The sequence below is a fragment of the Oryx dammah genome, unplaced genomic scaffold, assembly GCF_014754425.2.
Source record: "Oryx dammah isolate SB20612 unplaced genomic scaffold, SCBI_Odam_1.1 HiC_scaffold_16, whole genome shotgun sequence".
Classification (NCBI taxonomy): domain Eukaryota; kingdom Metazoa; phylum Chordata; class Mammalia; order Artiodactyla; family Bovidae; genus Oryx; species Oryx dammah.
In genome coordinates this window covers 20,348,274-20,365,741 of record NW_024070200.1, presented here as the reverse complement: position 1 = coordinate 20,365,741, position 17,468 = coordinate 20,348,274, and the positions used below count along the sequence as shown (strand labels likewise).

Below are 17,468 nucleotides of genomic sequence, written 5' to 3'. Positions count from 1 at the left end.
TCTAATTGTAAACCAAAGGATCCTCAAACTCATGCTTTGTCAGATTCTTTCTAAAGAGGCAAAAATCTTTAACCTCAGAGAACAGGTTTCCTACTAATTATTGGTTCTGGAAAACAAACAGAGAACACACATCCTTTTTTTTAGGACTTTGAATGCAACAGACTTTCACTTTAGCTGTCTGAGGCACTAGAGGGGAGTGTGGTGTCATATAAGTGCTGCAAGTGCTACATTCTGCAAAGCGCGTATATGCTCGCATGCCAGACACTGGGAAAAGGTACAGCAAAGGACTAAGAAAAATATTTCCCTAAGATTGAAATAGGACAAACTTAGTTTGCAAAAGTCTACTTTGACCTAGTGTTTTACACAAAAATTCCCAATATAGGGATTTGATCTCCTTTAAGGGACAATATCATTCAATTTGGAGAAAGAAATGGCCACCTACTCCAGTATTTGTACCTGGGAAATGCCATGGACAGAGGAGCGTGGAGGGCTAGACTCCATGGGGTCACAAAAAGAGTCAGATGTGACTAAACAAGTCATTCAAATAATTTAATTTCCGTAACCTTACTGTTATTTAAAAATGATATATGCTTACTTATTTTTAAGAAGAAAGTCAAACAATATAGAAAAGTACAAAGAGGAAGTGAAAACAACTGGAACTCAAACGATATATTCCCACCATTGTGGGGGAAGTCTTTCAGACATCTCTCTCATTCACCCTCTACATACAGAAATATGCATATGATTTTAAATACATGAAAGGACACTGTATGTATGTCTTGTATGAAACTGTGCCTTCTGTTTCTGCAACGGTGTTGTCGCAGATGGAGTAGACATCTTTCTGTGGTTGTGAGAAGGACGAGTCACGGGACCTAGGTTTAAATTCCTTCTCCATGCACTGTGTGACACTAGGCAAGTGAGTTAACCCATCTCCATGTACTTCGGTTTCCTCATAATGCAAAAAAGGGATGATAATGTTACCTACTTAGACAGTTGATGTGAAAGTAAAATCAGATCGTGTAATTGATTAAGATAGTACCTGGATCATAGTAAGTACTTAATACATTTTAACTATCTTAACTAAATACAAGTTTCAACTTCAGAGTAACATGGAAGGTTGTTACAATATGAAAGTGGATATTTTTTCAAATAACTTACATCATGATAATCCTGAACCATGCTTTTAATATAAATGTTTATTGCTTCTACCTTTAACTATATCTTCCCTGACCCTGGTATTTATTTACATGCAGCAAATGCTGTATACTTATTGACTAATCTACCCGAAGACTTTAACAGAAAGAGATGAACTACCTTTTGTGGAGGCCATTTAAAAATTGTTCTGTGGAACACAAGGTGCCTTTAAGCAGGAGAGTTTTCCATGGGCCGGCTTTATAAGACATGACTCCAGCTAAAAATCCTTGTTAATTATTAAACCCTTATGTATAATCTGGATACCTGACACTGCAGATACTGAAGATTGAGAACAGAGAGTGTTTGTCTCTCAAGTTAGGCCTAAACACCGATAGAGAAAAGTAGTTAGGAAGGGGTTGAAAAACCTCAGACCTTTCCCTCTTACATTTAGAAAATAGGCTGGGTTATCTCCTGTTTTGGCTGGCATAACTACTGCCTAAACGATCAGTTCAAACCTTGTTTGGGATTCCTGCTTAATTTAGCATGGCGGATCTTAAAATTCACAGGATCTTCCTTTTGGTTATTTCTCTGACAAAGTGTTTGGAGAGCACAAAACTGCTGGCAGACTTAAAGAAGTGTGGTGACTTGGAATGTGAAAGTAAGTTGCTTTTCTTTTTTTCCTCTTAAACTAAGGCTCTGAAATGATATAAAATGTTATTGTGGACATGTGTGATAAAAAAATGAACATTAATATCACTGGGAAATGTTTGTAGTTATAAGGTATAGTCCACTATAAAAAGGATATGCTAGAACCAAAACATTTTGTGATAGTTTTTAATGTAAATATAAAGGAATAAGGATAACCTTATATATAAATATATCAGAAATTATAAGGATATTAATCTAGCTTTCAAAAACAAATTAGCACTTTTACTCCTTTTTAAGATAAATGTAAATGATGTAAAAAAAAAATCAGGCCATTTGATAGCTATTTTTATGAAGCGCTTACATTTTTTAGTTTCTGTTTGACAATCAGAAGTTTCTGACTATCATGAGTTTTCTAAGACTGTTTTTATTTCATACTATCATGATTTATTGTCTAAAACTTTATCAACATTAATCATTTTTGCATAATTTATTATGTAAAAATACTGAAATCAGTTTTAGGAGTTGAAAATTTTATTTATGTCTTTGAATATTAAGCTTTCTTCTACAATGATAAATTAATTTTCATTTTGTTCTTTAAGAACTTATTTTCTGAAATTGGCATTATGGTACAAAATGAATAGCATCTTTCATCCCAATATATTATAATTGCTTTAAACCTTCTATCCCTCCAGTATGTGAGAATTATTTCTAATTTGCAACATGGAAATTAAAAATGCAAAATATTATTAGTATTAACATAAATAATTTAAAAGTAAATTTTTATGTGTCAACATTTTCCTTAATAATTTGGATATGTAATTTAATATAGAGAGAATGTTTACTAGATGATAATAATAATAATATTATATAACCATTATATAATTATATTATCTAATTATATAATAATAAAACAATTTTTTTTTCCTTTTTAAAACCTCATTTTAGTTGCCTTAGGGTTAGGCACATGTCATGTAAACAGAACATTCACATTTATAGTAATTGATAAAAGTTATTTTAACTTTAATTGTACAACTTAATCAAAATGTTTTACATATGTCAGTATAATTATAATGGTTAATATGGTATGTATATTACTTCACGTGTTGAAGGGCTAATCTAGCATATGTGGATATAATCGTTCATAGTTACTAAGGGTCTGTTATGTGCTGGGTCTGGAAGATCAGGGGTGTGTATCTAAGTGAAATAAAATGTAAGATAACTTTCTGTTCCTCCAGGGATTTTCATTCTAGTAAATGATGATAAGACAGGTCAATATGAAATATGAAATAGTAGATAGGGATACAACATAAGAATAATAGGTAATTTTGAAATTCAAAGAAGGGGCAGAGTAGGCTGGACCAATTAGGGATATCTTATATAAGAAGTAGGATATGAGTTGTCCATGAAGAGAGACTGATGGATTTCTAGAAAGGTTTAGGGAAAAACAGAAAGAAAAGCTCAGAATATAGAAGGCGGATGTTGCAGTGAAAAGAAAGTCAGTTCAGATCTGGCTCCACTATTTATCAGGTGTGTGATCATCTCTTTGAGACTTAATTAAAGGCTGATTTGTTAGTCTAAGATGAGATTATTTACCTCATAGGCTGTTTTAAGAATTTCATAATAACAATGATAAAAGGTATGAAAGAGCTTATCATGATGCCTGGAATATAGTAGGTGCCAGGAAGAAAACTAATTATCTTTTCCTTCCCTTCTCTACTTTGCGTGTTACATAGCTTTAATAAGCAGAGTCTTTGCCATAAGAGATTACAGAGGACCTGACTGTCGATACCTGAACTTCACTAAGGGAGAAGAGATATCGGTTTATGTTAAACTCTCAGGAAAAAGGGAAGACTTGTGGGCAGGAAGTGTAAGTATCTAATTTTATAAATCGAATACAGAATAAATGACCAGCTTAGACGAAGAAGCCTGCTTTTCATCTCTAAAAGAACTTTAAACATTTCAAAGTACTATCTATCTATCTATATATATATATGTAAACCTTTATATATATATATATAAAACCGTTATATATATAAAGCCTTTGATGTATTTAAACAAACAAACATGGACATGTTCACTGTTGGTTCCAGAATTTCTATAAAAGTAGCTTTGGAAAAGCCAGTCTGATTGGGATGAAGGCTTAAGAGTGCCTTGAAGTTATTTTACATACCATGCATAGTTTTTGAACTTAACTTTTATATTTGTTTGGAGAGACCTTAGAGGTACTGATGGAGATTACCAGGTGACTAGTTAAGCCCAACCATCCCCTGATGCTACCAACCGCCAAGTTTAAGACAGACTGGAAAGTTTTAGTTAATCAGATTAAAAGACATGTCTTGGGACTTCCCTGGCAGTCCAGTGGTTAGAGCTCCATGCTATCACCTTTCACTGCCAAGGGTGCAGTTCCATTTCCTAACTGGGAAAACTGATATCTCACTTGGCCAAAAAAATTTTAAAAAGACATGTCTTTCTGAGCAAATAAAGGACTGAGTTACTATTGAAGAGGTCCTCTGAAAGATTAGTAGCCTAAGGAAATGAGATATATGAATTTTTCATGGGAAAAAAGAATAACTGAGATACTTTATTTGGCCCAAAGTCCTATTACACTGAAATTCCTAGATGCCTGAATCATCTTTCTGAATATATAACATAGACAAATTAATGATTAATATTTTCAGTTGAAAAGAGATTGGTATCTTAGATTATATCATCATTATTATTTTAGAATGAAATCATACCATGACACATGATTTTATTCCCAAGCTGAGCAAGCATGACCAACCTGATACATACATCATTTCCATATAGCATATGCCTAAGATCTCTTCCTTGTATAGCATCTACACGGGAAGCCTCTGATCTTTATTTGAAGGAGCAGATTCTATGTGGGTCAATCCTGCTTCTTAGCATTAGAGGCTATATGACTGAACCTCAGACATCATTGACCAGAATTGTTTACCTGGACTTTGCAGCTCCCTAGACTGCTTACTGCTTATGGTTCTTTAAACACACTATTTCTCTGCCTTGAATGCACTGGAGGTATCTAAGGCAACGATAAGAAAAATTAAACAGTAGGTATCATAAGAAGAAAAGAAACCATTCTTTCTTGTCTACTATGTGTGAAAATGATAGTTCCGCACAAAGCAACATGTAATGTGTAGAGCCAGGGTGAAGTTTCAAGCACACTTAGTTTTGTGCTTTAGGTGTCTAGTCCAGGCAGATAGCCATTTAAGAAGTCTCACTGTGGGCTTCCCTGGTGTCTCAATGGTAAAGAATCCACCTGCCAGTGCAGGAGACATGGGTTTGATCTCTGATCTGGGAGGATCCCACATGCTGCCAAGCAACTGAGACCGTAGACCACAGTTATTGAACCCACACTCTAGAGCCTAGGAGTCACAACTACTGAGCGCATGCTCTGCAACAAGAGAAGCCACTACAATGAGAAGCCTGCTCGCTGCAACTAGAGAAAAGCCTGCATAGCAACAAAGACACAGCACAGCCAAAAATAAGTAAATAAATAAAATTAAAAGAATCTACATGGTGTGATTAAGACTCTGGGCTTTATGTTGCCGAGGGCCTGGGTTCAATCCCTGGTCAAAGAACTAAGATCCTGCAAACCAGGTTTTGCCACCATAGAAAAGAAGCCACATTGTGGAGCTCACTTTGTCAGTTTTCAAATAGTTGCAGCAACTGAAGAGCTGGAAAAATCAGAATTGAGGTGTAATAGTGCTAAATCAAAGGGCCAAAAGAAATACACTCTTTAAACTTGGACAGGGGTAGGAAATGGGCTGAGAGTGGCCATGTGAAGCCTTCACTCTTGGGGGACATCTTGAAGGCACTTAAACAATATTGAGAGGATCTCTGTCACCAATGTACAGAAGTTGAAAGTGAAAGTGAAGTCACTCAGTCGTGTCCGACTCTTTGTAACCCCATGGATTGTAGCCTACCAGGCTCCTCTGTCCATGGGATTTTCCAGGCAATAGTACTGGAGTGGATTGCCATTTCCTTCTCCAGGGCATCTTCCCAAACCAGGGATTGAACCCTGGTCTCCCACATTGTAGACAGACATTTTACTGTCTGAGCCACCAGAGAAGTTGAATGGAACCCAATTCCCTCTGGAGGACTAGTAGATCTTTACTATCTTGATGAATCCATCTTGGCTCTTCAGAGTTTAAACATCTTATCTTATTTTGACATCCTGAAAATGCGGACTATGTCACAGCTCCATCTAGCTTGGCTACTGTCACCATTCCCTTGTTTTTTGATATTCCAGGTTTATTAGTATAAATCTGTGGTCCTCTAGGCAAGAAAGGTCATTAAGAACAGAAAGAGGAAGAAAATGAGTGGTTTTCCCTCTGAAATGTGAAAAAGTGCCATTTTATAGCTTGCCCATTTGTTCCCTCAAATTAACCCTGTTCTGTTGAGTAGCAAATGGAATATGATTTCATTGGACTTTCTTTTAGACAGTAAATGAAAACCAATTACTATTTGTGATTTGAAATACATGAAAGTCAAGGACATGGAACAAAATTAGGCTCAATAGCTATTGCTTTGATCATTCTTACTTGCTAATATTTATTCTTCATTTTGATAGAAAGGAAAGGACTTTGGATATTTTCCCAGAGACGCAGTCCAGATTGAAGAAGTATTCATATCTGAGGAAGTTCAAATACCAACAAAAGTGAGTAAACAGATTTTGGTTCTTAATTGAACTGATTTATTTTTTAAAGTAAATTTATATGTTTTTTTCTCTAACAAAAGAAATAATTATAAATACCCAAGAATTCTCTTTTCCAATTACCAGTTTTCCTTTTCTTCTTTCTCCTCTTAATGAATGTATTCTTTATTTAATTTATTTTTAAATTAATTGATATTGGAGTATAGTTGTTCTGTGTGTGTGTGTGTTAGTCATTCATTCATGTCTGACTCTTTGTGACCCCTTTGGACAGTAGCCCCCCAGGATCCTCTGTCCATGGTATTCTCAAGGCAAGAATATTGGACGGGGTTGCCATTCCCTTAATGGTTATTAGTTGAATTTAAAATTTCTTGATTAACACAGTTTTCTGTGGTGTAAGTACCCATTGGTTTTACATCTTATGTAGTGGATACATAAAATAGGCTTAAGAACTAATGCTAGGAATAGTTTGAGTATGTGAATAATATCAGGTTAAGAAAGGGTCAATGACAAAGCTTTTGCTTCCTGAAAAATTGGCAGGCAGTAGAATGCAGTGGCTTAGAGCATCAGTTCTGGAGCTGAGCTGGGTTCGAAGCCTGACTTAGCCACTTAGCTGTCATGTGGTCTTTGTGGCTTTTTTCTTATTTATAAAATGAGGATGATTATTACAAACTTACCTCATGAATGTACTGAGAAAAAAGAGCATAGGAAAGCACATAAAACAGCATTTGCTAACTGCTATGTAAATGTTAGATCATTATTACTAATGTTATTGTCCTCCTGAGACAGAGTTTGTTTCCCATCATACTCTCTAGGTCTCTAATCTGTAAACCTCTTTTGCTGTTGGATTTTTAACTGAGTTTGATAATGCTGGGCTTGATAGTGAGAAGGGGAATGAGAAAGTGACTCTTCAACACGTGAATTTGACTAGTGCATTTAATTCAGATTCTGTGTTCGATCCCTGGATCAGCAAGATCCTCTGGAGGAGAGTATGGCCACCCACTCCAGAACTCTTGCCTGGAAAATCCCGTGGACAGAGGAGCCTGGCAGGCTACGGTCCATAGGATCACAAAGAGCTGGACACAACTGAAGCAACTTAGCGCATACACACAAGCAGGTTAAGCCAATTTACCTTAAATGAGGTCAGTGTGAAGTCAGTTCTGCCTGGTTAAGTAAACTGTCTATTATTTGGCTCTTTCCCACCACAAATTCTGGGATTAACTGTCTATTCACTGTGTAACTATCAGTCCTGCCAGTTCTGTCTCCAAAATATATCTATCTGTCTTCTCTTCATTTGTACTCTCCCTATAGCTCTGACTCAAGGCATAATTACCTCCTGAGTAGAACCTGCAGTAGATGTCTAACTGGTCTTTTTACCTTTACTTTTGCCCTCTCCCAATTCATTCCCTAAACACGAATCTTATAGTCATGAATCAAAATCCAAAAAATCAGATCTTGTCATAATCAAGCCTTGACTCCTTATCTGGCTCCACATGATCTGTTCCTGCCCTCTGCTGACCCTGTCATATGCCCTTCTTCTGGCCCCCACTATGCTCCTAGCCATGCTGGCCTATTGACTGTTCTTAGACCATGCCAAGCCCTTTCTCTGCCTAAAAACCCAGATAGGTCATTCCCTTTGTTTGAAATGCTTTCCCTAAATTCTTCATCTGGTTAGTTCCTCCTTATCCTTTTGTTGTTGTTTAGTCGTTAAATTGTATCTGTTGTTGTTTAGTCCTTAAGCTGTAGGTCGCAGCTTAAACATCAGTGCCTCAGAGAGCTCTTTCATGATGGTTCTAAAGGAATTATTGCTTCTCAACCACAACTTCCTGTTTATTTCCTGCATAGCACTTATCACAATCTATTATTTATTGTTTCTATCATTTACTGTAGAATTTCAGTACTTGGCACAGAGCAGAGCACCTAGTAGGCATATAGGAGGCCCAAATTCTTAGGTCAAGTCCCCTGGGAAATAGATGGACTTTTGCATCCAAGAAGTGTACTGGGGGGTACTCTTGGGAATAGCACTTGTGAGGAAACACCAGAAAAAGCAGGACTGGACAGACAGAGAAGCTGAACTATGACGCAGTTGCAGCAATGATTTCAGGTGATTCTATAAGGAACTTAGAAGCTGGGATGGCCTTTTAGATTTGTTCTGAATAGAGGCAAGGGGTTGGGCCTTTTTATCCTTGGACAGCTGGCTCATCTAGCGTAGTATAACCTTGGGCTACATTAGGCTAGTATTTACTAGAGACAGTTGCTATTTTAAGTATTTTATTCATTTAATCTTTCACAACAGCCCTATAAGGTATTATTTTTCTCATTTTACAAATGAAGAGACTGAGGCATAGAAAGGTCATCTAATTCACCCAAGGTCACAGAGCTAGTAAACAGTGGGATTAAGATTTCAATCCATAGTGTTTGGCTCCAACGTCTATTAATCACCTACAGTGTTGCAGTGCCAAAATTATACTGTAAAAATTGCAATTCTGAAGTTTATTTTTTGTAAAATTCTGAGTTTTATTCTTATTTTATAATGGTGATAACCAAAGAGCAGTGCATATCAGTGTCTCATACCTTCAGATTTAAAAAAATAGCTTTTACCATTTTATACTTGAAAATTTGGTTGCTCTGTGAGATGAGCAAGGGGATCCCTGCCTCCATTGGCGGCTTACGGTAACTCAATTAAAGAAGCCTAAGTGTTTTAGTGTAGCTTCTAACCAGGCCGTCATGCTTGAGAGTCTGGTTTTTCTGAGCTGTGATCATGTGCTGTAAATTCCACTCTGAAACCACTGCACAGCTCCATGTGTCCATTCAGTATACCCTCACAAGGAACAAGATTTTGTGGCCATGTACGCCTTTTCATCAGAGTTTCTTTGCAGAATATACTCAGTACTAGATTGCCTTTTCTTCTAAAGTTCTTCAACTGCTGCTGCTGCTGCTGCTAAGTTGCTTCAGTTGCATCCGACTCTGTGCGACCCCAGAGACGGCAGCCCACCAGGCTCCCCCTGGGCTTCTCCAGGCAAGAACACTGGAGTGGGTTGCCATTTCTCCAATGCATGAAAGTGAAAAGTGAAAGTGAACAAATCCTAGTGCAAGTGGACCTCCCTGAGGTTTATATCACTAACCCTGAAAAGTCAGTTATGATATAAGCGTTTACGATTAGGAGTTTTTGCTCAGCTATTGAGCTAGTTGTGTGGCCTTGGGAAAATGACACTCATTTGAAACGATTTTGGACAAACAAGGGGTTTCAGTATATTAATGTCAATCATATATTTTTTTTTCCTTTTAGGAATCTGACTTTTTCTGTCTTCTTGGAATAAGCTACATATTTGAAAATGAAGCTAGTGAGTTAAACAGTGATAATAGTGAAAATATGTATCCACATGAAGATAATGACCCCAAATCTAGTGTATATGAAAGTGATTTTCAGATAGAACCTGGCTTTTATTCAACTTCTGAAAGTAGTTTGTTTCAAGACCAGTTTCCAGCTTCAGAGGCTCCTGAAGATATCAGAAGTACTAGTGAATCAGAAGATTGGGAAGCAGAAGCTGGAAGTATGGAACAGTATCTTATTCCAGAAGGGGCTCATGTCCCACCATCTTCAGCTGTCCCTGAAGTGAAAGGATGGTTTGGATTTGGAAAGGACCAAGCTGAAGAAAAGACTTTTGAATCAGTTATTGAACCTCAAGAAGAAAGCTCATTTCAAAGTAGACAAATAGCAGTGGAAGATGGGAATGACCCAGAGGAATTAAACAGTGGTGAGCCCCAAACAGAACATAAGCAAGAACTTGAATTAGAGTTTGATTCAGTGCCAAAGGAACAGTCTGAACTAGTATCTGAGTCAGAGCACATTCTCAATCCTCAAGACACTGGCTGGTTTGGTGGTGGATTTACACGTTATTTGGGTTTTGGAGGTGAGGATACAAAACTTGAGTTATCGTCCAAAGAAAGCAACCCACCCTTAGAAGATGTTCCTAGTTCCATATCCTCTGAGGAAGAACCTACTGTTCCGTGTACGGAAACATTAACAGAAAAAGAAGACGTAATCACTAATGACAGCTCAATTCTCAAGCCAAGTTGGTTTGATTTTGGTTTTGGTATGCTAGGCTTTGCATATGCTAATGAAGATAAAATGATATCAGATGATGGAAAAAATGAAGAAGGAGGTGAGAGAGATAAACATAGACATCCTTCAACAAGTGAATTTGACCCTGATAAGGAACAAGAAATAAAACTAATAAAAATTACGGAAACTGAAAATCAAGTAGGCAAGGAAAGGGTCTTAGAGAAAACAGATGATCCTGATACTGTACCATATTTTAAAAAGTTATTGTATAACTTTGACAACCGCTGGAGGTTCCAGAACACTCCAAAGGAAACGGAATTGACATTTCCCAAACAGACTCTGGATGAAAATAATGTAGGTGAAAATGATAAAACAGAAGAATTTTCAGCTGAAAAGTACCCCACAGATAATATAGAAGATATGTTGAAAAGTGGTTACAGTCAGCCAGGTTAGTATAAAAATATCTATAATGTGATTTCTTTTTTAAACATAGGAAAAAGTGAAATTGCTCCTTGCTCAGCCGTGTCTGACTTTTTGAGGTGCCATGGACTGTAGCCTGCCAGGCTCCTCTGTCCATGAATTCTCCAGGCCAGAATATTGGAGTGGGTAGCCATTCTCTTCTTCAGGGGATCTCCCCAACCTAGGAGTTGAACCCGGGTCTCCCACGTTATGGGCAGATTCTTTACAGTATGAGCCTATTTTTAAAAGTACAAATCACATGAAAAATCCAGGAATCCTTATTTTTCTAAATAAACAATAGTCAGCAACCACCTTGTCAATCACCCTTTTATCAATATATCTGGTTTGCTCTGGGACTTAGTAGAGCTTGAAGTGAAGTGAAAGTCAGTCAGTCATGTCCAACCCTGCAACCCCATGGACTGGGGCCTGCCAGGCTCCTCTGTTCGTGCAATTCTCCAGGCAAGAAGACTGGAGTGGGTTGCCATTCCATTCTCCAAGGGATCTTCCCAACTCAGGGTTCAAACCCAGGTCTCCCACATTGCAGGTGGATTCTTTACTGTCTGAGCCAAAAGGAAAGTGCTTAGTAGATCTTAATATAAAATCTCAAGGGACAAGGAATGATTGGATGTATATGGCTATTTCAGGGAGATCTCTAGGTATTTTACAATAAGTTTTAATCAAACTGCTATATGTAGACAGGTTTAATAATATATGTAGTGCTAAGACCTTTTTTTTCCTAAACAAAAGCAATTTCTCTTCCCTTTGTCCATCTCTACTTCCACCTCTCTCTCAAGGATAATAATTTCTTTCATTTTTTAGAGAATATTTCTTTTAGTATTTATCTATTTTCTAAATAAATATTTATATTGTTCTTCTTTGATTGACCTATTTTAGATAATGTCCATTGACTCCCTGTTCTGTTAGGTGATAATTTTTGCTTATTAGGTTATTATAAAAACACCTTTCATTACTTTAAAATAGTCTCAGTTTCTAAATTATATTTTATTCTAGATCTATAGTTCGTCACCTCCCCACTAAGAAGATCTGTGATAACAAGCGTTTTCTTTAAGTGTACAAAATAATATGGAAACTCAAGCAAGAACAATGAAAAAGTTTTCCACATTCTCCCTCAAGTCTCTCAATTCTGGGAGCTCAACAGAAGGCAACAGAAGAGAGCAGAGTAGCAGAGGAGACTTCTAGGTGTCCAGGCATCAGTGACTCCTATGATTAAAAACATGTGGATTATATTTTAAGTAGAGTTATGTAACATGACTTTCTCACATCTCCATTCTGATGTCTTTATGATGGATAGATTAGAAACTCAACAAATATTGGCCAATAATACAGAAACGATTGAACCTTAGAATGACAGAAAAACTTTCACAAAAAGAGATCAATAATGTTGCAAACTCAGAAAGAAACACATTTCACTGGAGCTAGTTGATTTTCTTGAATTTCCAGAAGAACTCTTAATATTCTACAAAATGTGAGTTCTTTACTTGATCAACATCCTCTAACCAGAATATAGACTAGATTCTAAGTGAAGTGAAAGTATTAGTTGCTCAGTCATGTCAGACTCTTTGAGACCCCATGAACTATAGCCGGCTAGGCTCTTCTGTTCATGGAATTCTCCAGCCAAGAATACTAGAGTGGGTAGCCATTCCCTTCTCTAGGGGATCTTCCTGACCCAGGGATCGAACTTGGGTCTCCTGCATTGCAGGCAGATTCTTTACCATCTGAGCCACCTCTAACACTTTTCTAAATAAGAAAGATTTAGATATGATGATTTTCATGACTGAAAACATTAGAGACCTACATTTTCAAAAGCTAGAGGAAATTATTTTATTCTAAGCTTGTTAGATCCTAAAGAGATATTTGTGAAAAAGTGGATAAGAGTAACTGGAAAGAAGAGAGACTAAAACAAAGCAATATCAATACAGAAATATAGATGTTTCAAAATATAGATATATAAAAATACTTTAAAGCTTATTTATAGAAACTTCAGGGCATTCTGAATATCAGTTTAGTAGAATTTATTTCATGCAGTGATGCTGGGAGAATAACTTGGTAAACAGTCAAGCAGTGCATTTATGCAATTATAACTAGTTTTGAAGGATTTTTATAAAAGTTAAGAAATTCTTTTAAGGTTCAGAAAAAAGATGCCTTACTCTACAAATATTTCAAAACATTTCACTATTAACTAAATGAAAAACAAACTAGGGTCATGCAAAGTTTACTACTAAAAAAGAGAATACTAAAGGAAGGATTCAGTTAATACCACAGAGTCTATTTTTTTGGATATTGGAGAAATAGCTAAAATAGCCGATATTTTCAGATAATTTCACTGCCCCTTTTAGGGAATAACAAGTGAAAACTGGACTTATTTGTAAAGAATGCATAAGAAAAATGAATTGCTGATCTTGAATAAGTATTTGTGAAAAGCTTGAGGCTTGAGATAACACATTTACCAAAAGCCAATATTGCAGATCTAAGAATTTACAAAATAAATTAATTAGATAAGTTATTTATATTACAATATTAATAGCTATTTTACAAAAGGATTCCAACTGAGCTTATTTAAATAATGAACTTTCCAAGTACAGTAAATATGAAAGAATATTGTTTTATTTGAATTAAAACTTTATTAATTTATTAACAATTATAAGAAAGTAATAACTGTATCTAATGTAAAATTGAAGTATTTACAATATTTCAGATATACAGCAAAGTGATTCAGTTATATATATAAACAATATATACATATAAGGACATATATGAATATACAGATAAGAATATATATTTTCAGATTTTCAATTATAGGTTATTATCAGATATTGAATATAGTTTCCTGTGCTATTATTAGGACCTTGTTGTTTATTTTGTATACAGTAGTATATAAATGTTAATCCCAAATTCTTAATTTATCCCTCCCTTTCTTTCCCTTTGGTAACTATGCTTATTTTCTGTCTGTGAGTCTATTTCTGTTTTGTAAATAAGTTCATTTGTATAATTTTTCTAGATTCTACATGTAAGAGATATCATATGATATTTGTCATTCACTATCTGACTTCATCTAGTATGATAATCTCTAGGTCTATCCAATGCTGCAAATAGCATTATTTCATTCTTTTTTATGGCCTATAATCCGTTGTATGTATTGAATACATACAATCTTTTTCTGTTCATCTGTTGATAGACATTTAGATTACTTCCATGTCTTGGCTATTGTAAATAATGCATGCATGTTTTCAAATTATAGTTTTCTCCCAGTATATGGCCAAGTGTGGGGTTGTTGGAGCCTTTGGAAGTTCTATTTTCAGTTTTTTAAGGGACCTCCATGCTGTTCTCCCTTGTGGCTGCACGAGTTTATGTTCCCACCAAAGTACAGAAGGCTTTCCTTTTCTCCACACCCTTTTCAGTATTCATTGTTTGTGGACTTTTTGATGATGGCCATTCTGGCTGGTGTGATACCTCACTGTAGGTTTGATTTACATTTCTCTAATAATTAGCGATGTGCTTCTTCTTAGCCATCTGGATGTCTTCTTTGAAGAAACATCTGCTTAGGTCTTCCACTCAGTTTTGAATGAGTTGTTTGCTTTTTTGATATTGACCTGTATGAGCTGTTTGTATATTTTGGAAATCAATCCCTTGTCCATCGCATCATTTGCAAATTTTTCTCCCACTTCGTAGGTTGTCTTTTTGTTTTGTTTATGGTTTCTTTTGCTGTGCAAAGATTTTTAGTTTAATTAGGTCCCATTTATTTTTGGTTTTGTTTTCTTTACTCTAGGAGACAGATTCCCCAAAATATTGCTGTGATTTATATCAAAAAGTGTTCTACCATTGTTTTCCTCCAGGAATTTTATAGTATCCAGTCTTATAGTTAGGTTTTTTAATTTTTTGTGTATGGTATTAGAGAATGTTCTAATTTCATTCTTTTACATGTTGCTGTCTAGTTTTCCCTGTACCACTTTTTGAAGAAACTATCTTTTCTATATTGTATATCCTTATCTCCTTTGTTTAGATTAATTGACCCTAAGTGTGTGGGCCTATTTCTGGGCTCTCTAGACTATTCCATTGATCCATGTGTCTATTTTTGTTCCAGTATCATACTGTTTTCAAGATTGTAGCTTTGTAGTATAGGCTGAAGTCAGGGAGTATGATTACTCAAGCTCTATTCTTCTTTTTCAGGGTTCAGTATTCTTCAATTTCAAGATTGCTTTGGCTTCTAATGTAAATCCTAAGGCTTATGTTTAAGTAATGTAAAAATAATACCTCAGAAGTATAATTAAATATGAAAATAATATAGGAAGTTTTCATTTTTTTACATATATTTATTTCAAGTGCAGTATAAGAAAATATTTAAAAAAAAATCAATCTAGGCACACATAAATTTTGTGAAATTAATTGTTGAATTAAGTCTTTTTTTCCTCTTATGCCATCAAACATCATTGTAGATCACTATTTGAGTCCTGTATTTACAATAGTCCAATTATATTCAAACTCCTGAATTGATTGTTCATTTTAAATTTTAAAGTCCACATGTAGCATTATTAAATTACAAGTATCTGTTTGCTCACTTGGGACTTTCATCTTTTAAACGATGCTGACTAAGTAAGTGACAGCATGAAAGTGATATGTTACGTTCATAACTCAAAGAGTGAAGTTAGATATTGAATAATTCAGTTAGGACTATTCTTTAATATTGTTTTTCAGGACTGCAATGATACTTTTTCTATCCTTGTCTTAAAGAGTAACTGAGAAATAAATCCCACAATTTACTTGACTACTATACCTCAGGCTAGGAATAATTAGAACTTTTTTTTTTTTAAATCCTGTTTGATTAGTTCATTGAATCAAGTGATCAGTTTAAACTATATTTGAAAATTGAATTGATGCCTGTGTGACATGGCATGCACATAAATATATGGTGCAACATTACAAATGTGGAAAATTGTTACACATATATTTCTAATTAAATTTTTTTCCTAATTTTGGAGAAGGGTAGTCCTTTTTAAGGGCTTCCCAGATGGATAAGTGGTAAAGAATCTGCTTGCCAATGCAGTCGGGTACTCCCTGGGTTCGGAAGAGCCCCTGAAGAAGGAAATGGCAATCTGCTCCAATAGTCTTGCCTGGAAAATCCCATGGACAGAGGAGCCTGGGGGGCTACATTCCATGGGATCACAAAAGTTGGACACAACTTAGTGACTAAACAACAATGACAACAATCCTCTTTAAAGTGAATTTTCTCGAGATGTGCATAGATATATATGTATATATATATCTTCATATGTACAGGGCCATGAGCCAAAGGATGCAGATGGCCTCCAGAAGGTAGAAAAAGGAAATGAATTCTCCTCTAGACCTTCAGAAGGAATACAGCTCTGCCAAAGCCCTGGTTTTAGGATTTCTGATTTCCAGAAATATATTTGTGTTGTTTAAGCCATTAAGTGTGTGTTAATTTATATCTGAAGTAGGAATAATACAGACTATAAATTTGTTTCAATGAATTATTTCCATAATGAATATCACAATGCCCACAAAGATTCAAAGGATGACCTGCCTAGAAAAAAAAATAGGAAGCCTACGACAAAGTAAACATTATTAAAAACCCTAAACATTTCTCTCTATTTGCAGATATGGACTCTGAAATAGAGTTCCCTATGAGAATTCATGAAGAAGCTCATTTCAAAACTCTATCTTCTGAAAATAGTGATGAAAAATTAAAAATATCACTAGACACTGAAAGGCCTACTCAGGTGGAAATGGACACATCTATGGAAAATACCCTGTCAAACAGTCAGATCCTTTTAGCTGATTACTTTTTATCTTCTCAAAATTACATTGCTAAAAAAGGTAAGAAATAAGTTATTTGTTCTCTAATGCAGCAATTAAGGAAGAAATTAAACTCAATATTTGTATCTTATCAAGTATTAACATTTTAATTTATAAATTGACAGAAGATGCTTCTTGGCCTCAGCTTCTGGAATATTTATTTCAAATTGATATTTATGATTTCCTGAATTCTGCATTTTCACCAATTGTAATTCTTATAGAAAGGGTAAGTTGACCTTTTAGATATTTTCCAATACTTTTATGTGTGTGCTAAGTTGAGTCAGTTGTGTGTGACTCTTTGCGAGGCTATAAACTGCAGCCTGCCAGGTCTACATCATGGGATAATGTAGGCAAGAATATTGGAGTAGGTTGCCATTTCCTTCTCCAGGGGATCTTCCCGACCAAGGGATCAAAACTGAATTTCTATGTCTCTTGCATTGGCAGGTGGGTTCTTTATCACTAGCGCCACCCAATAATTTTACCTACTTCACTAAATATAGGAATAGCTAAAAATTATGTTTGAGTGAATCCTCCCTATGTAAATATTATTGATGCATAATATTTCTCTTTGCATAAAATCTTATATGAAGCTTTTCCCTTATATGAATATTTTGTTGCATGGATGTTCTTAAAGATATTTTTAAAAACCTTTCC

At 35.5% G+C, this 17,468-nt stretch overlaps 1 protein-coding gene across 4 annotated transcripts in view; it reads left to right on the top strand.

The window, feature by feature from the left end:
- The first annotated feature begins 1,518 nt into the window (after nucleotides 1–1,518).
- MIA2 (MIA SH3 domain ER export factor 2) overlaps nucleotides 1,519–17,468 on the top strand; it is a 95,173-nt gene continuing 79,223 nt past the window's right edge. For all 4 annotated transcript variants that reach the window (XM_040256709.1, XM_040256707.1, XM_040256708.1 and 1 more), the window contains exons 1-6: nucleotides 1,519–1,792; nucleotides 3,516–3,649; nucleotides 6,377–6,463; nucleotides 9,747–10,971; nucleotides 16,617–16,835; nucleotides 16,940–17,040. In XM_040256709.1, coding sequence (XP_040112643.1) covers nucleotides 1,678–1,792; nucleotides 3,516–3,649; nucleotides 6,377–6,463; nucleotides 9,747–10,971; nucleotides 16,617–16,835; nucleotides 16,940–17,040 — 1,881 coding nt within the window. In that variant the 5' untranslated portion in view covers nucleotides 1,519–1,677. The remainder of the gene's footprint in view (nucleotides 1,793–3,515; nucleotides 3,650–6,376; nucleotides 6,464–9,746; nucleotides 10,972–16,616; nucleotides 16,836–16,939; nucleotides 17,041–17,468) is intronic.